The sequence below is a fragment of the Apteryx mantelli genome, chromosome 4, assembly GCF_036417845.1.
Source record: "Apteryx mantelli isolate bAptMan1 chromosome 4, bAptMan1.hap1, whole genome shotgun sequence".
Classification (NCBI taxonomy): domain Eukaryota; kingdom Metazoa; phylum Chordata; class Aves; order Apterygiformes; family Apterygidae; genus Apteryx; species Apteryx mantelli.
The window spans coordinates 20,761,655-20,787,093 of NC_089981.1; the positions used below are offsets into that span (position 1 = coordinate 20,761,655).

Below are 25,439 nucleotides of genomic sequence, written 5' to 3' on the forward strand. Positions count from 1 at the left end.
CTCTCTACGATACTCATTTTTTTTCTTGTTATTTCACACATAACGTTGGACATTATAGACTTCCCCCCACACCCACCCCTTTCTTGTGTCTGTCTTTAAGGCTGGCAGGTGTAAGCTGCCTCTCATGCTATAGTTGCCCAGCTGATTAATGGGATTAATCAGATCCTGTTGGGATTAATGAGCTCCTGTTGGAGTCCCACAATAAAAGAGTGGTGGCTGTTGGAAAGTGTTTGCCCAGTTTTCATGGCTGCAGCCCCGGGGGGGGGGGGGGAGAGGTGTTTCTGAAGTATAAGGAAAAGGTGGTGCCTGTTTTCTTCTTTTGTTGGGTGAATTGTATGATGGCTGCTCATGGGTAAAAGGTGGCTTGAAATTGAGTTCCAGGTGTTGGGGGGGGGTTAGTCCACAAAACACCTGAAACTGCAGCTTTGGCACTGAATTCGGAACCAGATTAGGTGCCTTCCCCCCCCCCCCCCCCGCTGCGTTCTGCGTCAGGTGTTAAGCCTCAAAACCGAATTAAAACGGCAACCGCGAAGCCGGCAAACCCAACGGCCCCTTTGTCCCTTATTTAGTGCCCGGGTTCGTGCGGGGCTTGCAGCCCCAAGGTATCGGCAAGGGAGGCGGGGGAGTGCTGCCCTCCTAAAGCGACCTGAGCCTCGCCGTGTTTAAGAAATTCCCCCGGGACACGTGCGCTCTAATTTAAGTAGAACTGCCAGGAAATAATACTTTAAATTTCCTCCTTTCCTCGTGCTGACCGGAGGCGCGCGGGGGGGGGGGGGGGGGGAGGAGGAGGTGCCTCGCGCGTGCGCGGCTTCCGTTAACGGTCGGGCGCGTGCTCGCCTCCCCCCTCACATAAGAGCGGGAAAGGGCGGGCGCCCGCCCGCTGGGGGGGAAGGTGAAGGGCGAGGGGGGAAGGAAGGGCAGGGCCGGGCCTCGGGGTGGAGGTGGCACCTGCCCCTGTGCCTGGAGGGAGGAGGGGGCAGAGAGGCTGCGCCCCCAGGGGGCTGCCGGGCCCCAGTCCTGTCAGGGGGGTGCGGACGGCTGGAGCCTCCCCGTGTTGGCGTGGTCTAGCTCCCGAAACGGGAGCGGGGGTGGTGCGAGCGGACCGTGGCCTGCGTGTTTCTAATGCCGCACGAGGTGCCTTTTCTTGCATCGTCTGCATCCGGCGGCAGCGATGGAGGGGAGCGGGCGGCGTTTGGTTTCGACGTGCTGCTCTGTGCCTAATTCGGTAGCAGCGACACAAACGTAAAACAACGTAGCTATTGGTCTGCCAGTGTGCTATGTCAGATATGATTATTTTTTCATCTCCCAAAACTAAGCGGCAAAATCCTGATCTAAATTTGAATTGTTAACGTGTTTAAATGTTACAAAGGTGGTTTTCTTACAATATAAGGAGCTGTTTGTATTGTCAGTGTGGCCTATAATTTTTGAAAGCTAGACTCAGGACCCCAGCAACCTCTTCCAACTTTATGCTTTTAAGTTTCACCATTTCATTTTAATTAGGTTAATATTAAGTATTATATGTAAGTGTTGTTTGGTTTAAGGCTGTTTCATTCATTTCTAGATCTAAAAGCTACTCTGAAGAATACTGAACTAGAAAAGTTAGTTATCTTCAAAGAAAAAAACAGCTGTGAACCAGCTGAGAGTCTGTCTGTGACTATGGAGAACCAGATACTGCTTGACTTAAGATCGCTTATAGATGGTGGACTTGTAACTGAAATATTTAGTGAAAATAGTCCAGTTAGTTCTGAAAACTTTAATTTGGAAACTGTATTAATTAATAATCCCATTGAAGAGGGATTGCCATCTAGTCAAGACAATCACTTATGCACCGTAGCTGTGGGAGAGACTTTGTTAGATCACTTTAAGTATCCTCTTACCTTTGAAAATCAAAATACACTAGCAAAAGTTGAAATATATCCACATGGAAACAGCAGCTGTGACAATGAAGATCTTGAGAAATATAAGGAATTGAATTTCCCAGAAGAAGCTGAACATATGCATTCACCTTATCTGCCTTCAAAGGGTGTCCATTTTCTTTCTTCTGTAGTGATGCAACATAAAAATTGCAGTGATCCGTCTTCAAGCATTTCCTCTCTAGAAGGAACAGTTAGTCAGAATGTCAGAATGATACCAGTAAGATTAAAGAAAATAGGATTTTTTATGTAGTGATGTTTATTCATGATTTAAGTGCAGGAAATTAGTACGTTAACATTTATATGGTATCCGTACCACATTTAAACTTATGTCATAAATTTTATATTACAACAAATTTAGTAGTAAATACAGAAATAGATTTCTCTGTTATATTGCTGAAAATAGCATGCAGTGAACATATGCTTTTTGCTGCTCTTTTTTTGTCCGTTTTTCGAGACGTTTTGAAATGGTTGGGTTATTAGTTGATTATTAAAAAATCTTACTGTGTCTCAAAAATATCCACTTCAGTTTTGTATATTATTATCCACAATAGCAACTATTAGGCATTTGTACAAAGTACAAATTGGGTATTACCTTTTGTTCTTTTGTACCACAGGTGACATGTATTGTCATCTTAAAATTTAGATTCTGGAGGAGTAAAAAAGTAATTTACTTACAATAGTAAACTGTGGCCTCTATTGTTAACTCCTCATGAGCAAAGTAATTTGATAAGAGAGGTTTTCTGTTGCTTATCAGATATGAAAAAATTTTTTCTGACTATTTTAAAGTTAAAGTTTCTATGTTGGATAAATTACTATCTAGAAAGGTGTGCAGCATGAAACATTTGTAATCTGCACAGGACTAAATTCATCATCAGTGCTTAATGCAGGCTGTTCATATTTAGGATGTTTCTGTGTGCTTGCTTTTTTTCCTTTATAGCTGCAGAGTATCTGAAGAAATCCCCAAATTTTGCTTTTGCACTGTGGTTGCTTCTCAGGGGCACCTGTCCTCTGAGCAGCTGTGTTGAAATGATTGAACTTCCATTTGACGTTTGTTCCACGTAAATAGTTTGACAAGCTTTGCTGCTCAGAGAGTCAAAAATCAAAAGCATTAAAAAAAACCCCCCAAACTGGCAGAAAGGACTGGGCTGGGAGCGGGCTCTGAGGTTGCCCTGCGGCCCCCCTTGGGGGCCCATGGTGCCCCCAGCTACTTGAGGTCCACCGTGACAGTTATCTAATGTGGTTTAGCTTCCTTTCTGATTTGAGACAACAGTTTTGGTTTAAAAGCATCTCTGTTTTGGAAGGCTGTTTACACATGTGTCCAATATAATCAGTAGTCCTTTAATAATCTAGATCTTTCGTCTTTTGAACCATTAATGAGATTCCAAAGGCTGGTGGAAGCCTCTAGAAAATCAAGATTTGATTAAGGCATAGCAGTTGGTTTCTTCAAAGTCAAACTGAAGATAATGAGAATTTGTTAGGCTCCGCTATTCTGTGCAAGGGACTAAAATATGAGACTTGGAAAAAATCTTTCTGACCAGCTGTCTTCCTAGTGTCCTTACAGTTTGTCACGTTGAGTCTGCCTGAATCCTGAGTCTGCCCTGTTTCCTGAAGGTCTTAGAACAAACTTACAGTAAGGTTGTGCATGCTTTTGCTGAAGTAAAGAAAGCTAATTGGCTGTTTATATGCTGCTTACTTACCCTCCTAAACTGCTGTCTGTATTAGGAGGAAGCAGAGCACATACAGATAGAGAGCAAATTGTCTATTTTGAACAATCTCGACTGTAAATTGACACTACAAAATTGTTGGTTTGTGTTTGTTCTGTTTTTTTTTCCCAACTTTTATATTTGAAAATACAAATGTAGATGTTAAGTACAATGCTATTATAACTGTCTTCCATCCAAACCATAACTATACAGCAAACAGAAAAAACAGTCATATTCAGCTTTCAGCAGTATCAGCTAATGCTGAATAGGCTGCAACATTTATATGCCTAATTACATGCTGAAAATATAATTAACTTCCAATTTTCAAGGTCACTGTAAGTCAGTTTTTTGTTTATTTGTTTGGCTTTTTGAAAATCAAACATTTATTGCATAGAATAGTTACAAATAAAACGTTCTTTTCTTCAGGTGTTCAGATCATTAATACCTCCAATTGCAGATGAGAATAACTGTATTTGTTATGATCAGTTCAAAGGAATCCATAACAGTTCTGTGCAGCCACAAAACTTGCCAGATTGCTTAAATGGTAAGTGCCTGAATTGGCTGAGTATTGTTTTGGGGGTTTTTTTTGGGGGGGGTCCTCTTGTAAGCTTAAAGAAAGATACAGATACATACATTTCTGGAGATGAGAAATTGCAGCATAAGCCTTTACTTATCTGGTATGTTAATATAGCTAAGAGGATTTGAGAGTGGGTCACTGCCTGTTTGTATGTGTTTATGTTGCTTCAACCATGTAGTTCAGTCTTGCTTTTGATTTTTCCCCTCCTCCAATACCTCTTCCCCATTCCTTCGTGGACTGTAAAGAAGGTACTCCTCCCTGCAGCACTATTTTTCTTTTGGATTGAGAGGAGCAAAGTTTTTATTTCATTTTGAGGATTGTGCTTTAATCTAGAAAGAGCTAGTTTAGCTGAGGAAAGCATTTTTTAGTCCTGGTAGGTTTTAAACCTTGTTTATTCTACTGAGTTTGCTAGCATTGGGTACCACTTGTATGTGAGGATTTGTAATTTGAACTTTATTACATGGGAAAGGACCAACTACCGTAAGCTCATTTGATAAAAGTTACTGAACAGCTATTAAATGTTACTTTCAGTCACTTCATCAGTCCAGATTTTAAACACATCCTGTAAATATGTAAAGATGCAGCATGCATTTTGCCACTAATCCTTTAAACTGTTCTGCTCTTCTGATTTCTGGTTTCATTTAAATTTGATCTTGCTATTAAAGCAGGCTTTATAATGTCCAATGATGTCAAAGTACATTTTCCATCAGATTCAATGGGTTTTTGAGCAAGAGCTTCAGAGAAAGTTTTACTGTGGTTTTTTTTTGTTTTTTGAAAGAGTAATATAAAAAGTATATACTGGAAGTGCTGCTAGGTAGAGGTTGAAGGGAGAGATTATGGGTTTACTTCTTGGAAGTATCACCTCTCTCCTATGTATCTGTCATGCTGAGCTCAGATCCATGAGAAAGCACAAGAGGTTTGGTACATTTTGCATTTAAAGATACTATCTTAGTAGGCTACTTATCTTGAAAAGTGAGGTATAAAGTTTACCATTTTCTTTCTTTCCATCTGTGAGGATTGTTTTCTCTCCAGGATTATGGTAGTGGTCAGTTTGTGCCTGGCTCTCCCGCAGGTACAGGGAAAATGCCAAAGATGGGGAAAGAAGCCTTCATCTATTATTTCTGGCCCTTATTCAAGTGCAAACTCACGCTCACAATGTGTAAAGAATGTCCCTTGCTTACTAGAAACCTCGGGATGAGTTGGGAAGGGAGAAAGATGTGACTGGATATGCAGAGCTCAATCCACATGTGTAGTGGAATCATCCTTCAGTTTCTTGAGCAACCGTGCTGACCTGGAGCTTAGGGGAGGAATTGTATCCCTCTGAAGAATGATGCCTCGGAGCTCCCTGTTTGGGTACCAGCCTTGTGTGTGAGCCAGGGTCAAATAAACAGAGTCTGCTCTCGGGTAGATGCCATCTCATCGAGCAGATGTTTGCCGGTTTCTCTTTCTGGCGTACATCTTTTTTAATACATTAGATCTCCCGGACATCCTTTGTGTGATAGCAATACGCAGTCTTTACAATGGCAACTGACGTATTAATCAGCCTTGCTAACATAACGTCATTGCTAAGCGAATTTTAGCAGAAAGGCAAAACGAACCTTTTGAGAAACATCAGACAGACCCATACAGAAGTCTCTCTTTCCCAACAGTCCTGAAATTAAGTCTCTTGTAAGAGAATATTGAGTATTTCTTTCATAAGAATGCAATGCTGTAGTGGCATTGAAACCTCTTTTCCTCTTATTGATACTATCAGGGGGCTGCTAGTATACAACACTGACCTCTAAGTAAGTAAAGCATTCTTTGTTTTCTATAGTAGAATCTTCCAGTGGTGTCTGTGGCTTACCTCAGACTAGTGCTTCTGTCTACGATGAAATTGTAAGTACGCACGTAAGATTTTATTAGTGGTAGTGGAAGAATTTGGTGTTTATTTTTTTTAATTTAAAAGCAGAAGGCTTGAATGTTTAAAACAAAATTTGTTCTAAGTGCCAGCGGGTAAAAAGTTCTTTCAAACACTGATCTGTTTCAAAATCTGATCTGTTCACAAAAGAGGAAACAAAAAATGCTGCTCCATAGACTTGATAAACTGCTACACGGTAGAGAAAGGGAGAATAAAATCTGGATTTTTCAGCTGTTTCTGTTCCTATGGGCTCAGGTGTAGTTGACTCCTCTCTGCCACTTTCATGTTCTGGTCCGGTTCAGACCAGTTAAGTTCCAAGATAGTTTAAGGCCACCTGAACACACTTGCCCTTCTGGAACGCTGCCAAATACCCTCGGGCAGCTGATTAGTATCTGAGTCTATATAATGTGCATTATATATAAAGGAACAGAGCGAAGCATGAAAATCCAATTTTAACATTAGCATTCCCTGCCTGTTTAGAGGTTTTCTTTGCAACTTTACTGTTCTCTTAAAAGGCTTGACCTTTTAAATATCATTTCTTGGATTTGTGAAAAACAGACTAAAGAAATTCAGGTATTTCGTGTAAGGGAGATTTTTCAAATTACTGGGATATTGTAGCCAAATTTTTCAAGGCCATCCATTCAGTGTTTTAGTATGTGCACTGAAGGGTGCGAGGCTTCATCTGGAAGTGTGACTTTTATGCAGAGGACGCTATAATAAATTCACGGATCAGCAAGATGGGTAGTGAATGGTTTTCACCAAGTGCAAGCGACACCACATCTGAGGTGGAAGAATGCAGTGAAACTCCGCAGCTGACCACCATGACAAAAGTTCATTTAGGAACAAGCTGATACAGGTATAACAGAATTTGCAGTCCAGTCTCAAATAACTGCTGCTTTCTTAGACTGAATGCCACCGATCCACAGTCAAGTTACGTGATTCAAGATTAATTCATAGGTTTTACGTAATTTCCCATTACTATTGCCTAACTTCCCCAAGGCAGTATAGAAATCAGTTGATATTTCAAGATGGAGGGGTGAATGTCATTGTCACTGTGAAGTATGTTACTGTTCACTGTTATGCTTCAGGGTTATATTTACTTGAAATTTAAGCTAAAATCATTCTGTCTGAGCACTGACAAACCAGCTATTCTCAGTATTACATTTGAAAACAATCTTTGCTTTAATATGCATGATTTATGCAGTTAACATTTATATTAATTGTATTTGCATTAGAATTTAAAGTAGCTTTTAAAGTATGCTTTTTAATATGTAAAAGTATTTATTTTTCAGGCTGAAGTAAGAGAGGCAGTTAGTAATGTTATGGAGAATGACCAAGATGAAGCCATTTTTCAGAATTCAAATGTAGGCGAGTCTGGCTGCAAGTTATTAGCGTTGCATGGTGTACTGGAGGAACCCAGCTGCTCACACAGAAATGATTCCAATCCTGTGGTAATTACATCCTGAAACTGATAGCAGAATTATATGCTAAAGGAAGTTATTAATTTATTTGTAACAGTCTAGCAGCAAAAAGTCCCACTTACTAGATGGTGTACCAAGAATAATAAAGCAGTCCCTTCCTCAGACTCAGTTTAAATTGTATCTAGTGATAGTGATATTTTATTTACAACTTGTATTATTTTCTATTTAACAGCTAGAAACAAATACAGTAATATGAAGATTACTTCATCTAGAGGGAAAATCTTGATTTCCAGTCATAAATAAATGAAATGAAACGTGAACAATTACAATGGCATGTTCTGGTCAGGGAACTGAATCCTAAGCCAGCATGCTACAAAACTAACTAGAATAAGTTCTGCAAAACCCCACAGAGCAGTCCAGAGAAGCAGGAATCCATCTCACCCGGGTTGAGGTGCTATAGTGTTATTGCTCAATAGTTGCTTCCAAAAATAAACAAATGGAAAATAAGGGTCAAAAAGCAAACATCTAAATGCATAATGATCCATTTGTCTCAGACAGAGATTGCAGTCTGTGATTATGCAGCGTTATGAGACAGATGGTACTCTTAGGAAAACCTTTGAGTCTATATGCATAGAATTACTGTTTCTTAGATGAAAGCTCATCGTTAGTTATTTATTCCAGGTGATATGCCAGTTGGATGGAGGTACTCAGATACTCTGTATGAACAGTTCTGGCACAAGAGAACTAAAAACAGTTCATTTAATTCCCCAGTATCAAGACCAACATAATTATCTTCAATCAGGTACAATGAAAATGAAAATTATCTCTAGCATGTCAGATAGTATATCATAGATTGTTAATGTGCAATTGCATGCGTTTATGTTCCTAAGCAACATCAGTCTGAGATGAGCCAAAGTTAATGTAGCTATCACCACTTACTGTTTTACTTTATTTTGTAGTACCTGCAAAAGTGCTAGGCACTTCAATGAAATAACAGGAATGATGTAATAGGTATGTTGCATTTAATGAAAGTTGTTAATATACAGACAGATTTCCATATGAAGCATGTTTCGCATATGCAGCTGACACATCTGCGTTTACCCCAAGTTGCCACCATATGTCACTGTTTCTCTATAAATGAAGAGCAGCTTTGAAGGCTGTGCTTGTACTTTAGCCTTGGGATTCTCAATCTGCGGAGTATGTGTCGCCGATTTTTATGGGAACTTGAAATTCCATCAGTTTTTTAAGAAAGTGTTTTCTGTTTTACCTATTTAGTTGTTTAGTGGAGTAATACATTTTCATCAGATCAGTACTACAGTATGTAAGTGTAGGTTAGTTTTAACTTAAATATTTCTTTTCCTAAATATAGCTTCCTCAGAAACATTATAAACATTGTTTATTTCATTATTTGTTTTTATTACTGTAAAACACAGAAACACTTAATGGTGTATATGGATGGCAATGTGAAAACAAGGCCCTTTAATATTAGGCACCATACAAGCACTGACTGCATCTCTGAATAGATGCTCCAAATACGGATTCTGTTTATTAGGAAATAAGTACAATTGTAAGATTCATCTTGTTATTAAGCCTGATGTTTGTTTATTTTCTGTGCAGGCTGGGATGCTTATTTACTTAAAAGCACTGCTTCACTAGGACTTACGCAAAGACTCCCACTTACAGCTATGGTTTTCTCCATGGGTTTTTAGTAATTTTTTTCATAAGCTCAATACCTCCACTCTAGATGCTCTCTCAGGACTTTGGAAAGTCATAAAATTAGAACTCAGGATAAACATATTTAAGTGTTTCTGCCATTTCCTTCTTTCATCAAAATATTTTAGGACGATGGCATTTGAATTTAGATGTATTTGATGTTGCAGAGTAAAAACATCCTACGCTCAAATTCCTAGCTGACAAATTGTTGGTGTTTTTTTCTGGCAGTTATTTGTGTGTGGTGAGGTTTTTATTTTTGTTTTTTGCAATAGGAAAAACATTGTTTGAGAGAGAAATTCTAGGCTCTTCATTGACAATATTTATTGTAGGAAGAGCATAAGTTTGTTTTCTAAACTGAATTGTAGCAAAAAGTGCCGACAGAAGACAAACAGCCTCAGGAAATGTTTGTTTTTTAATAAAAGAAGTTGAAGCTTCCCATTTGTCTGTATGCTTCATTCAAAAATTATTATGCATAGATGAAACTTCATACACTGTGAGTAGTTCTGCTGTCTTCAAATAAATATCTTCTTTTCAGATGTGGGCAACCCTGTAGCAGCTGTACTTGGGCAGTTTTTGCCAGTTCCAGGTAAACTGGATTTGAATGAAAAACAGGTAAAGAAACCTTTTTCTTTAAATTTATTAAGCACAATATGAACTCATTTTCCTCTTCTTGATTGTCAGCTAGATTCATCAACAATTCAAATAAGTGTGATTTACAGTGATTCACTGCCCTCTCCTTTTACCTATAAACCCAACATAACCTTTCTTCCCTGGTCTCTCTCCACAACAAGGCCCTTATTAATCAGATGCCTGTCAAAGAGACCAACAGATCTACGATCTGTTCCGTTGGCTTGTGAGATGGTTCTTTTTTAAAGTTTTGCTTTGCCTTCAACCTTTTACATGCCATATTTCAGCTGAATTTAATATAAATCATCAATTCACTAGCCAATTCCAGTTAACTACTGGAATTAAAAGTAACTGAACCTAGAATTATCAGTAAACTGAAAATAGTGTGCCACCACTGTGCAGCATTGAAAGCTGTTCTTGGTTCTCTGCCCTGGGAGATGCAGGAATCCCCAGGTTCTGAGCGGTTTCAAAGAGAAATGCATACGGTTTTCATGGCTCTGTGCCTTCGTAAGTTTTGTCAGTATCCTTGGGAATCAAATTGTTCCTGGAGCATTTTCACCGTATTACATTTTCTCTGCTAACCTACAGGGAGTCTTTTTTAAAACTTAACATAAACAGGTTATGTGCATTTTATCTTGAACAGTTTGAAAATGGATCCTTACAGTCAGTAGCTAGCACTGCCACATACCTTTCAGAATCAAATCTGCAAGGACCAGTGAAAATGACTTCAGTTGGGTAAGAAGCATGAAACGTTTAGTCCACGATTACTTTTGAATTTTAAACTGGCAATGACTTCTAGACATTTTTGTATTACATAGCTTTTTCCTTCTTCTAACAACAATGCAGTTCTGTAAGAATGCTTTGTGTATCTATATCAGTAGTCAGGATGCCAGTTGCTGGCAGTCAAGACTATGTCATGTGCTTCAGTTTCTTAGGATCAGTGCAATTGCGCTATCCGTATGGCGGAAAATCATTTAATTTTCTAAGTTAATTGGTATGTTTCCAAATCTAACTACCATGTGTTTAGCCTGTATTTCTAATACTATTGGAACTCTTTTAAAAATGTTTAATTGGAGATCATTTTTAAATAAGAGGCAGATGTAACTCCAGTGTGAAAGGTGAGAGAGCTTTGCAGTTGCACAGCCCTTCCTGGGTTGTGTGATTGGGAGCTGACAGCCACAGGAGATGACAGTTGGTGGACAGAGAGAGATTACAGGTTACTTAGTCTTCTCTTTTCCTTACCCCACCCCTGGGAATCCATGCTTGTTAAATACTGCTGATATTGGTGTAAGAAAAAAACTATTTATTTTTTCAAAAGTATAAAATAATGATTAATTTCCATACTAACTGAATTTGTATATTTTTTTCTAATTTTTTCCTTTTTCAATCTGTCTAGCTTACATTTTGGCTCAGGAGATACAAAGTCTAAAAAACCATGTAACTGCACTAAATCTCAGTGTCTGAAATTGTAAGTAATAGTTTATCAGCATTTGATAATTGCTAATAACTGTGCATAGATGACAGGACAATCATACAAAATGTGTGTTTTAAAGTGAATACAGTACATATGAATCCAAAGTTACTTATCTAATACTGAGCTAGAGCGATCTACAGTTGATAAAAACTAGTGTCACACATGCTCAGAAATTAGTGCAGAGATGTAGTTGATTGCATATAGTCCAAGGTATGGAAAATAAAAAGTGAAGCTAAGCAGTATAGCTCAGAGTATATGTGGAAAAAACATATGATGTAAATATGATGTAAGTGCTGTATACAGAAAATCATTTCTTTGTCTCGCTGCTGCTCTCGCACATAAATAATATGCATACAGAGATGCACACATGATGGTTAAAATTTTAGTAATTGATGGTGTGGATGTATTTTAGAAAATGTAAAATTGAAAGAAAAGCTCTTTGTCCATGTATATGGGATTAAATGACAGAGGAAGGAATATTTTCCATATGTAGAAACCAGAAATTCTGCTTTGAAGTAGAATAAAACTTAAAACCAGTTAATCTTTTCACTTCTTATGTTATTTTATATGTTCATCATAGATACTGTGACTGTTTTGCTAATGGTGATTTTTGCAACAACTGCAACTGCAATAATTGTTACAACAATCCACTTCATGAAACTGAGCGATTTAAGGCCATTAAGGTAATAAAAGTACAGTATACATTGATATTTGCTTCATGTACGAAAAATACAGCAGTATTGTTTTTTATGTTACAGTATTTGACATATGTTATTTTTAACCTAAATGAAGTAAAGCCAAGTGTTGCCTCTATATTATTCTTACAAAGAACAAGCTTAGGGATTTTTTTCTTTCCCTTTATGGAACTTCTGCTACTTTGTATTGTAACTAGTGGTATGTTAACAGAAGGGTAATTTTTATTCTTGGAAGGAAGTATGCAAACCCAAATTTAATTTCAGAAAATGTTTTCACTTGAAGGAAAATATATTGTGCCCCCAAATCAGACAGTAGTTAAAGGAAACCAAATTATTATTATCCAAATTATTCTTCTCCTTGGACAGATCTTCTGCAGTTGTCTGTGTTGCTCTCTTTGGTTGACCCATGCAGCAGTCCGAAGGGAGGCTCCCATGGCAGCAACGCTGAACCCTGCTCTGCTGAGAAGCAGGTTGCTTCTATACTGGGAGACTCTCATTTTATAGTGGTGTAAAGAATAATACGTGGGCTAATTGTTGTGTATATATAAAACTGGGCAATACTTTAATCTATTAGTTATGTCTTACGTTATGTTGTAAATTTTAAAGTGAGCATAAAAATATTCTTCTGCTGCTTATACTCTACAATAAGGATGTATTACTAGCTTTGGACTCCTTGTATGCAGCTCTCTAGAACTCTTTTGTGTCATTCACATTATCTCTGGATTGTAGGAGAAGTTGATCTAAGTAGATTTAGAACTTTGCCACATCTAACCATTCACATCCAGAGCAGTTTTTGGTATCAACTGGTTTTCAGCTCTAACAACTGGTTTTCAAAGCAGACACTCCAGAGTGGTTGAGCTGATGGGTTTGGTGTGGTCTAAGCACTCTCTTCACTGTGCAGAGGGCGTCCTTTAGAGTAAGACAGATCTTGTTTCTCCCTGCAAAGAACATCCGGTTTCTCTGCCATCCGTAAATATTGTACATAGAAGACATACTAGTTTTTTAGCTTGCTTTTTAGCAAATCATGGCATCATGAGGTCTTAGGGCCTCATTAAAATCTACTGTTCCAGTGGAATGTCCAACGCTGAGTTCAGTAAATGGGCTTTGTGTTGGGCCATTAATAACACAAGATAGGGTTAAACCTCCTGAGATGTGCATACCAATGTATTCAAAGGTGCTTTTTTCACTGAGAACTTTTTATTTCTGATGAGAGTGGCTTCAGCAGTGAGAGAAAAGCAGTCCTAAGAGAACTATAGATGAGGTCATTTTGGATGTTTCATAAAAACAGTGTAAGCTGCTTCCCAGCTCAGTGTTTTAGAGTCTATGAATTCCTGCTCTCACATGCCCTGGAAGACATCTGTATCCATGTACTTCATACCGCTAAGGATGACAGTGGAAGTAAGAATTTCTTTGTTAAACATTGGATAGGAGTCATTCAGGTGCTTAAAAACATGTCTTTGAATTTCTCATAGTCTAATACTTTCTGTTTTAGGCCTGTCTTGATAGAAACCCAGAAGCTTTTCTGCCAAAGATTGGGAAAAGGAAACTGGGAGAAATTAAACCTCGCCATAACAAAGGATGCAATTGCAAGCGCTCAGGATGCCTTAAGAATTATTGTGAGTGCTTTGAGGTCAGTCAGGTGAATTTTGCTATCATTAGTCATGATCTTAACATGGATTATTTTTTGTAACTATTAGTCACTAAAAATAATTAATTCTCTTTTGTCTTTGTATTGTTCATCATAAAACTTATTGAACATAGGGGGCAGAGTCTCTTTCTTGATATGGCTCTAACTCCAAAGAACTGAATCTGGCTGAAGCTGATCAGCTAAAATTTTCAGTATCAGGTTTTAGGAACTCTCAGCCAGTTCCTTGCTCCAGAAGAAACGAGGAATGGTTTTCTGCTAATCCTGGTAGTTTCTTTGCATCTGTGGTATTTTGTTACCTTGCAAAGATACCTGCAAATTGAGGGGAGGAGTGATTTGCCCATGTACAGGACAAGGGAGAATCATCCAGCTCCACAGAGAATCCTTGGAGAAAACTAACTCACTTCCTTACTGTATTGATATTGATGGTCTCACTCTGCGAGTTTCCAAGACCAGCACATCTAGAATAAGTCCCTGGATATATAGCTCCAATGGATACTCATATGTATGTTTAATTTAAGATTTATACGCTTTTTATTCTAAGTATTCTATATTTGCCAGGCTAAAATTATGTGTTCCTCTATTTGCAAATGCATTGGTTGCAAAAATTATGAAGAAAGTCCAGATCAAAAAAAACAGTTCAATATGCCAAACTACATGGACATTGGAAATAATGAAGGAAATAGCCCAGTTTTAACATCAGCATTTGAAATGTTACCAAAATCGAAGAAAGACAGGTGAATATTTGCAAATAGTGCATAATCCATCAGTCTATCTGACTTCGTTAATTTTGTTATGTAACCGTTATCTTATTTATCTAAGAAATAGTGACTAAAATGACAGATGGCTTGTATAACAGGTTTTCACTTCACATAATTTTTAATTTATAGAAACAAGAGGGTACAAAACTATCTTAAGGGAAACTCTTTAGGGATATGGTATGCAGAGTTCAGGGATATATGTATTAGTTCTGTTTACAAAACAGCAGTTATTTTTGTGTTTATCACATATTTCATTGTCTCTCTCTTTTTTTTTAATCCTTTATCTACCATATACTTTTCCTTCAGTTTCTCCTTTCTTTCATTTTCCTGTGTTTAGGTATCAATTTGTAAGAAAACCTTGCCCAAAGATACAGTTAGAACTTTATATTAATAATATAAAAGTTTGTGTTGTTCAGTTAATTAGCATGTTTATATCCCTCCTCCTCTAACCCTATGTCCTTTTCCTTTGGTCCATCTTCTCTCAATTTTACCTGTGTAGGCAATTTGGATCATAAAATCTTTGCAGAAGGCTGTAGTGTACTGATGCTGTTATACTTTCTAACATAGCTGTAGCACAATCTCTGTTTTTGGTTGGTATAGTCAATAGTTTAATAAATAAAATACCTGTTAATAATAATTCAAATTAAAGCACCTCTAAATTGATTTCAGTGAACTTTACTCCAGGCTCTAAAATTTTCAGCCTGTATACAGCATATTCATTTCATCAACCATTACCTAGAAATGATTTTGTTAATTCCAATTTAGAAATACTTTCTGATGATATATTTTGAAAATATCTGAATATTTTCTGCTGCTGGTAATTTATTGATTAGGTGGATGGTGCCAAGTTATGCCCTTACTTGCTTGAATCGTGTAGCAGAATTAGTATGATGTCAACCACTGGTAGCTTCAAGAGTTTATTCAAAGCAAGGCAGCTTAGATGCCATTTTGGGACTCCTTGAGGGACTAGGTACTGTTTCTTTTGTCAGCAGTAGACTGAATTTACCGTTAGTACCTGCTTAAGCACTGACTAAGCCTTTTTAACACTTTTCCTGTCACGTGAGGTAGAATCTGACCATTGCTTACAGAGGAAGAGGCAGCTTACAGCATCACCTTTCCATGTCTGTACCTATTGGGCAGCATTTGCATGGATTAATTCTGTAGTGTAAATACAGTTTTCCATGTGATTAATTAGAAAATCTCAAGCAATCTTCTGGCAGCAAAAACTATTCAGTATAAAACAGTGAGATTCCTACAGGGAGATATCTTGCAGTAACAGTGCAGCTACTCTGATTTAGCTCTTTGCGTTCTACCTCTTACTTAAGAGTTTTAAATACAAACAGTAATTTTTCTTTTAAATTACTTCATGGATTTAAAATGGAGATATTTTATACTAGTTTCTTCTTCCCTGTCAGGCAACCAGCTGTATGTATATCTTGGGAAGAAGTGAAAGCAACATGTGCTTGTCTCCTGGTGCAGGCTGAAGAGGCAGAAAAAGGATGTTACTCTGTCTGTCTAGCTGAACGAATGATCATGGAGGAGTTTGGGAGATGTTTATCCCAGATACTATATGCATAACTTAAATTTAAAGGACTGAAAGCTGAATAATGTTCAATATATTATAAAACCAATGAGTATTAATTTTGATATGTTGCCACAGTCTCCATAATTTTGCCATTTGATGATCTTACTTTAATCTTTCATAGGATTAATTTTATTGACTTTAGCTGAATTGTTTCTGAATTATGCTGGGGTGAGTGAGATCAGAATCATACCCAGCATTTTTCAGGGTAGCAGTGTTTGACTAAGCTTAATATATTTTCTACTAAAACAGATTTTATCTGTAGTTAGGGTATTCTGTCCAATTCTTCAGTCTTTACCTAGACTCTTGTTAACAGGAAGTTTAACTTAAAATGTCTTTATTGGATGTTTATGTGAGTAGAGATGTAGTAAAAACTGAGTAAGAACCTTCAACTTTTGTGTTACTATGTGAATTGTGAAAAAATTCCATTTCCAGTGGTAGTAGGTAAATCTACTAAGCTGAGCTTTGGGCCTTCCAAAATTTGGCAATTTATTTTTCCTGTCTGCAGATTTACTTTATTGGGAAATTAGACCAACATGGTTTGGTATTTAATGTTGAAAAAGATGTAAAAAATAACACTGATATCCTTGCCACAACTCCCCTGCCCCAACAGTGTTAAACAGTAGATTTATTAGATGGATGATCCTCCTAAAAACAGGAGGAAGCTGACCTCCTTTTTCCTTCTATTTTAAAATGTCTTTTAAGAGAATGTGACAGGAAATCTTTTATGTATATAGGATATAGGATCGAAATTTGCTGAATCCTACATTTGCAGTCCAGTTTGCCTTAAAGCTCAGAATAGCTTTTGTTTAATTCTTTATTTTTCTTATGTGGACATTTTCCCTGTGATTTTTTTTCCCTCTTGTCATTCTTGCTGTTAGGTTAATAGTTTTATTTTCTTTAGCTAGAGTAAGCTATTTGCTGCCATATTTCTGAGAAAAAAAAACGTGTACTCAAAATGATTTGAGTGATTATAAAAAAGCTAATGGTATTTGTTTTTGACATTTTATGATATATTAATAATATGGACTTAGCTGTTTTTAGCATTTGTGCTTAAAAGAATAAAGATCTCCATGTCTTGTTGATTCATGAAAAATTCTTGCCAGGACAGCAGGTAAGACTGCAGGCTGCTTTAAACATTTGCTTAGTAATAGGTGTCGGGGGGGGGGGTGAGGGGGTGGGGAGGGGAGGTTATGAGCTGCAGTCGATATGTGGATGGATTGCATTTTATGTCTATGTTTTCAATAATTGCTACTGGGGATTGCTGAAGGTCATGTGAGAAAATGGCTTCCTGAAGTGCTCCAAAAGGGAGATGGCACCACCTGTAAGCTTCATGTCTTCCTGGCTGTTTCACTTCCTGAAAGCATTTCCCTTGCTTTTGGAATGAATACCTATGTAAAGGCATCATCTGAAAAGGTATTTGTCCCCAGAGAAAGTTGCGGTGAGGTTCACAAGGGCTATAGAGTCAGTAGCCTCTCCATAAAGGAAGCAAAACACAAAGAAGAGCGGAAGAAACCTGCCCGTATTATTAAACCATGCCTTGATGAGTTAATCTCAGAAATCAGCTTGCTAGATTCATTCCCAGTAGAGGTGAAGTTCAGTAGGATTAAAGGCGGTAAAAAAGAGACTAGGGTTAGGACTCGTGACATAAGTATGGATTAAAAATACAATTAGGAAATGAACTGCAAAATACAAGTAAAATGATTGAAAGGAATGGAAAAAGAGAAATAAATTGTAAGTACTGTTAGAATCTTTGAAAAAATGAGAATACAGTCTCATCCTCAAATGCATCTCAGTTTGGATGCAGGCATCAAGAGACACCACCATGATGTAAGGTGGCAAATTATTAAACCTAAAAGAGAGATGACCTCAAATGACAAGGAAAAGAAGAATAAGAAGAAAAATCATAAGATCGTGGCTATTCATGAGGTTGGAAGATAATAAGAAAGAGAAAAAGATCACAAGGAAAAAGTAAAAGAAGTAATCCAGAGAATTAAAATGGAAATCAAGTGGGAAAGAGAAGAAAATTCTACAGCTAAAATTAAAGCATCGGAGTGAAAGGAAGGTAGGCAAATAGCATGATAAGGGAAATGAATGAGAGGAGACCTGAACTACAGCTTTGAGCAACACCTCTAGGCTCCCAGGCTCTGATAAACATAATATAATGCTGAGACTTCCACCCAGGATGTCATTTAAGAACACTTAGGGGAGGCATTTTCTGCATTTTTTCTGCATAAATTTGAAAAAAACTTAATCAGTGCTGTAACAGTAAGGATCATGGTGGAAAAGTGACTGTATAAATGAGAAGGACAAAATGAAATCAATGTAAATTTGAACTTCAGCTAATATAAAAGATGAGGCACTAGAACGTATAAGAGTTTGTGTGATAGCAACAAAAAACTACTACCAGATGTAAAAGGCTGAAATTCATTATCTTTTGGTATTATAGAGAGGTAAAAACAGTTTAAATTAACATATTTTGTATTGTAGAAGGTTTAACTCAGTCTGTAAAAACATTGCCAGGCTCTATCGTGATTAGGAGTGAAATTATATTCTAAAAACAAAAAATAAATGCAGAGCAATAGTTGGCAATATAGGAAGGAATGGACAAGCCTAGCAGAAGCAATTTCTGTTAAAGTTAACAGACTAAAAAAATCTGCTATTGAGGGTTTTATAAGCAAAAAAGAAAGCTAAAATTGGCTTTGTGTTGTTAATGGGTTATAAGTAAAGCATTTTGCAATCAGTGATGAAAATACTTGAAAACAACCTGGGCACAGCCACAGTCCTGAGACTGTCAGGTAGGAAAGATGTATCAGTTCTTGTAACTAAATGTAACCCTTTTCTACTAAAGAAGGGTTCAGTTTCATAACAAATACTGCAAGAGAAAAGTTGTCTCAGGGAAAAGAGAGGCATAAAGCCAGTCCGGAGTAGGTCAAGGTGGTTGAAAGTTGTACAGAAAAAATGCAGAAAAAAACTTCAACTAATTAGAATGGGAACACGTGTGCACGCCATTAGGGAAAAAAGTAGCTTTTCAAATAAGTTCAAAATTTGCCTTTTTGCTTCATACAAGCATACTGGAAATTAGATATTAATGAATGAAACTTCTTCAAATGGCTTTAAGTTAACAAGAGGAACTAAGAAGAGCTGCCTCATGTCGCTGCTGCTTCATCTAGCAAAAGAAATCCTGGCCCCCGCAGTTAAACAAATAAAAAAGGATGGCTCAGAGATGAGGCATGGATAGCTCTCTTTACAGCAGCTATTGTGCTGTTCTTGGTAAATGATCTTCTCTTTTTACAGTATTTCACAGATGTGTTCAATCTCTGAATATAAAATTATGACATATCAGAAATAATTAGATATTCACATTTCTGAGAAAATTAAGGAGGAATTAAAAGTAACAAGAAAGCTCATGGATTCGTAACTCCATGAGCTACTTATATTTTAACCTTGCAGATAAAGCACAAAGACCTTTTTGAATCTGGGGATGTGTCAGTCTGGTCTGAAAATAATAAGAAATCTTGTATCTTAAAAATGGATAATGTTAGAGTTTTTTGATGGGTACAATAGCAAACTTATTTAAAGCAAACATATTCACCGAACTTCTTTTTCTATTTCATTTTTTTTCCTATGGGTATATCAGACAGTACTTTAAAGGCTTGGCAAACTGTTTTCAAGATCTTCAGTGCAGAGACTGGGGATCGGCAAATCAAAACTATTTAGGCCTTCAAAGATGAGACCTATCTCTTGACCCGAGATAGTGGCCTATAATCATGAAGGTCTGCTGAAGGATGTTGTAACATGGTATGTGAAATCTTATTTAGAGGTATGGATTGATACAGATTAAAAATTATGTGGAGAACTGAATTTCTCGGCTATATATTAGGTGAGAGAGGTCAGTCACAATACAAACCACTCCTTGAGATCTCTACATAAAAATTAAAAGTTGCTTTCCAGTGCCTTCCTCATTAGGTAGGTGGTTTTTTAATTTAAAAGGGATTTCTCCCTGCAATATCTATCCCTATTTGATCATGACAGGTATCATCAAATATAACCAGCTGGTTCTGAGGATCTTAATGAGTAAAGGTTTCCCTTTCAATTTACAGGTTAAAAGCTTTGTAACAAAATCTTCTCTTTTTAGATCACTTGATCCTTGAAAAGCTGACATATATAGACCCAAAAGAAAAAGGCTAATTGTCAAAATAGCCTCAATTTTAATAGAGAGCAGGATGCAGAGGAACCTGAAAGCAAATGGAGGTATGAGAGGGAGACCTGGGAAAGAATCTCAGCTGGAGCAATGCAGAGAGATTTAAGAAATAGCTTATAATTCTTCCATATTTGTTTTGCATCAATTTGAGGTGAGGGGAGATAAAAAAGATGTGAATTAGCTGGTCAATCAAAAGGTGACTCCGAGCTACCAGTGTTCCACAGCTATGAAAAAACTAATGCTGTTGTAGTGAATATTAGAAAAGATATTTTTAGTAGAGATAGGAAAACAGTGTCATCTTATAAAACACTGCTAAACCTTCATTTGGAATACTGTACAAAATTCTGGTCATCTGTGCTCAAGAAAGATGAACTTAATTTAGAAGAGGTACAGAGCAAGTCCCCTGGGACAAGTAGGTAAGTGGAATATCTGTGTTTAGGTGGAGAGATCAAAAGAGTTTGGCTCATTTAGTCTAGGCAAACAAAGGCTGAGAGGAGGTACGATGGCTCTTTATAGACAAATTCAGGGGGGAAATATCAAAGAGGGAGAGAAGCTGTTTAAGGATAATATCAGTACATATCATTTAAATTTAGAATGGAAAAATAGAAGTAGTTTTCCTAACCATTCAAAAAATAAGGTTCTAAAATCCTCTTCCAGGTAGGATAGTGTGGGCCAGGAACTTAGAATGTTTAAATATGGAACTTTGTAAAGCTATGGAAAGAGCTGCATAATTAAAACAGATTTCCTGGGGGTAGCAAATAATGTCCATGGTATGCGTCTTTGGGTATCTGATATATTGGCATGTCCATGGGAGTTTGAAAGAAGAATAGATAGTTTTTGCTGTATTGATATTATATGAATCTCATACTTCAGGGCTTCTGCTAGCCACCTGTGGCACCCCCAAAAACTTCTTTTCTCCTTGATATGTCCTTCTTAGAAAACTAAGTTCTGAGCACTGACAGCTACTGAGACAAGATGCAGACAGAGTGAATTCAATTTCCTAGAGATATTAAATTCCGCTGTTGAAATGCTCAGGGCTAAATTGGTCAAACTGACTTTGGGATCATGAAAGAATTTTCAGCCAAACCATGTAGGTATGGACCACTGGAACTTTTCTTGTCTTCCATAATGTAGGTCTATCTAGGATTATCTATGAGTTTCTTACGTTCTGCTGATTCAAAGACCTAGAACATTGTTCATGGCCTCAGTCTCTGACTGCTTCTGTGGCACAATGTTCTTTTGAATCATTTGACCCATATATGAAGTGGACAAAAGAGTGCTGGGAAGTGTTTGGGGAATGTGAAGTAGATGTTCTGAGGACCATTCTAAAGAGGACATGTACATTGCTTATGATCAACAGGGACCTGGGCCAGAAGATTCGGTCATGTGGGCCTAAACACCACAGCAACAAAGGCCACACTACCTGAAGGAGAAGAGCAGAATAGGCCTGCTGACTGTAACAAGGTCCATCTCCAATCCAGTTGCTGCCAGACAAGTCATGAGGTAAGTCCGGGTCAAACCTGTAATTCAAATCGGCAGGCCAGGATCAGCAGAGTACATGGCTGAGCACGAGCATATTTATAAAGTAGCTTAGGCAAGAGTAAAGGCCTAAGCTTAAATGCAGCTCCTGATTAAAAGGGGGAGGCCCCCATCAAGGGTTCTACAGCTCTTTCTCACACAAGTCTGATCCAAGGTTGCAGCTGTGCCATGTCAGAGCTGACCTTGAGCGCAGGCAGCCAAACCCCTATGAGGGGAGGAAGAGTTGCAGAGTCCGTTGGTGCACTTGGGGTCCTGAGAACATGGTCAGAACAACAGATTTATTGTCCTGCTCCGGGCTGTGTTGATCAGGCGCAAAGCTGTTCAGCAGGGACCCTTGAACAGTCCCTTTGTACCCGCCCCCGCAAATAAACAACCCATCCCCATTTTACTCTTTCCCCTTTGCCTCTGGTTTTACTGATTTTTACATCCTTATTTAGTAGTTTCAGCCTTCATCAGTGACCCCAGTAAGTCAGCACACCCCCTTTCGCTATCCTTTCACAGTCTTCACCCGAAGGAGATTCCTGATACTCACTTTTCAGTATTTTATATCTGGAAGTTTCTCCTGTTACTGTCCTATTAGTTTAGCCCCAGGGTGAGGCAGGCCATCAGATTTTCCCCTTCCATTTTCTGCCGTGTCTGGCAGTTTCTCACATCCTTACCCTGTTAGGTTAACCCTGGCCAGGTCTGACCAGCTATACGCATACTGCAACAATTAATGACTATTACTGAAGTGATGAACTTTGTACTCATATAAAATGATTATACTGATTGTATTATATTGTACCGCTTCAATAGCGGTAGCAGTTCTTTCTTACAAGGATCATAAGACTCTAATAATGTCATCATTCAGTCTCTGTGTTTCAGGTGATTTTTATTTACATTTTTCAGCTGCAGAAGTAAAAAGAACAAAGGAGGGGAAAAAAAGAATTATTAGACCTGTTGCAGTAAGGGTTGTATGTATGTTTGGCACTTTGAGCATGTTTGTATTTCTGCTTCTGGGGGAAGCGATGACAACTCGACTCATTCTGCAGAGAGTCTGTAATCAATTAATAAGGCATAGGCAGTCCTACCCAGGTGACCTCCATTCCAGCTGTGGCAGCATGGCAACCTGCTGTGATGACATACTTGATTAAGCTATGTCAGAAAGGCATTTTGAGAGGTGCTAATAGTTAACAAACATACTAATTAATTGCACACCACAAAGCTCTGTGTTACAGAAATGGTGTGGCTTGTGGCTAAGGAGCAGAATGGGGATTAGGGAGACCTGAGTTCAGTTCTTAGCTCTGCTACAGGCCTCCTGGCTGCTCATAGAGATATTCACTGAATTTCTTTGGTCTTGATTCAGGAAATATTTAAGTCTACATTGATTCCTAAAGTTAAGCATGTTGTAAAGCGCTTTCTTGAATAGGACTTTTGTTGTCCCCTCTGTGAAGTGGGATAACAGGCCACCCTTTTTGTTCTCCTTTAGTCTGCTGGTTACTTGGGCCTTGACCCATAACCCATCCAAAGTCTCTCCACTTGCTTCAGTAGGCTCTGAGTCAGGCCTTGAGACAGAAGACTGTCAGACCCTGAGCATGTCCTTAATACAGCAGGGTCCTGATCTCAGTTGGGGCCTTTACTGTAATATAAACTGTAGAAATACTGTTAATAAGCTAAGGAGAGGAAGATGTGTATAGTGAATTTGCAAAACCCAGTAGCTATCCTGTAAGCATGCCCCAAAATAATGCTTTCATAAATCTTCATTATAGTGTGGATATTTGCCATTCAGTATTACCCACTTCAGAGACCAAATGTGACTCATTATTAAATTACTACAATCTGTGCTGATGTGGAAGCACCCCGACACTATCTCTTTGTGAGCCATTTTTTCAGAGTAATTGCATTAGTAATAGTCGGTTACACAGCAATCTTATGTTCCTACAAAATTAAGGTAATTACTGTAGCTAGAAACACATCCCTCTGTATTCTGTGCTAGCAAGGAAGCTGGTAAAAGGCAATGTAATGTTTCAAGTCTTTGTAACAGGAGAAACATTAAGGTATAATTATATTATTGGCATGGGGGAGGGGAAGTCTACACATTTGGCAAGAGCTTGGAAACAAAACCATAGCTGAAAACTACAAATTCCTACTCCACAAAGGGGGGAAAAAAAAAGATCTTTTGTGTTTAGGTTCCTTCTTGCCATCAGTATGGAGGAAATGTATGTGGAATATTTGAACAAGGTTGTGTTCTGTGCTTTGAAAGAGGTAGATGTCTGTCTTTGAAGCAGATTTATTATGCAGAAGGTAGTATGTGCATTTTTCCTTCGAAATGGATTGTCCAGCTAGTGTGGATTTATCATTAAACTGAAGTAAATAGGAATTAATTTGTTCTTACGGCAAACCTCCTGAATACTGGGGTCAGCTTCTAATTAGTCCGCATGCTACAGAATTTAATTTGTATTTTAATTTTCACCTCCTTTTGTGTCTTGGGGGAAAATCTCCTGGCATTTCACATTTTCTTTAACACAGTATTAGATGTTTAGCATAACAGCTGAGGAACAACAGACAAGCCCGTTCCCTGTAAGCTTAGCTAAGTGATTAACTCCTAAATAGTGTAGAAGAGAGACTGAAAAGTCCATCTCTTCACAGGTATTATGCAGTGTCAGAGTTTGTAGTCAGCGGGTGCCACTAGGTCCTTTGGGACTGGCAGCGTGTGTTTGGATGTGGGCAGATGAAAGGCTGTTGCCTAATGTAAGCACTCCCTGAAGGTTTTACTTTCTATCGCATTAATGTGTCAGGTTTGGTCTCTTTGAAATACTGTGTGCAAGCTGATGGCCCAGGAGTAGAAAAAATGGTCATATCTAGAATGTTTCTAGCAATATATGATGTACAAAACTGGTAAGAATAACATCATGCTCCAAAAATTGCTTTGATTACAGAGGTAAAGCCTTGCGGATGAGCATGGATTGTTCAATTAACATTGCAGGAGATGGGAAAGTCAGGTGTCGAGTTAAGCTAAATTCTGTTTGTGCAAGGATTTTAGAAAATGGCGTGTATAGTTGCCATTTCTTATTAATATTTGCAGCAAATAAAGTGGCTCCTTTGAAGTGATTAGAAACCAGAAATCTCATTTGATCAGAGCAACAACTTTTAAAAGGTCATTTTTGTATGAAGGGAAATGATGGATGAAAATACTGTATTTCTCTGACACGTGCTAAGAGGGTTGGGGGCCACAGAAAGCAACTTCAGTAGGAAGCTATCCATATCTGTAGTATTTCTTACATTTTTCTATCACTAATGCCAACCCCGCTTCATTGCATATCTTTTCTCTTGTCTCTTGTTAGAAGAAGCTTATTAAGATGTAGACCCTGTCAAAAGCAGTAAGTAGTAGTCTTCAATCAAGTTTCTGACTGCAGTGAATATAATAATCATCATCAGAGGTTGCTGCATGTCTGCCGTGGTTTGGAAGCTGTCAATGCTAATGCAGATATAATTATAGAAAAAGTATAGGTTATGTGCTGTCAGAGTCTATTCCTCATATCTGAACTGTTAATAGAGCTCAGTTAGGGACTACTAGTTGCAAAAATGAGAAGAGTGACAACAAAAACATTGGTGTTTGAGCTTATCTGACTTTTTTTTTTGGAAGAGGAATGCAGTGCTGATGCTCTGTCACTAGGAGTACGTTTATGTTGTTGATTATTTCTTT

The 25,439-nt window shown here is 38.0% G+C and overlaps 1 protein-coding gene across 1 annotated transcript; it reads left to right on the top strand.

Moving 5' to 3' along the window:
* The first annotated feature begins 1,656 nt into the window (after positions 1-1,656).
* On the top strand, positions 1,657-16,037 carry TESMIN (testis expressed metallothionein like protein). The gene is given in 11 exon segments (XM_067295332.1): positions 1,657-2,133; positions 4,046-4,163; positions 6,010-6,071; positions 7,386-7,544; positions 8,196-8,316; positions 9,763-9,839; positions 10,498-10,589; positions 11,909-12,011; positions 13,516-13,653; positions 14,230-14,405; positions 15,845-16,037. Coding segments are annotated over 11 exon segments (1,716 nt in total).
* Positions 16,038-25,439: the final 9,402 nt, after the last annotated feature.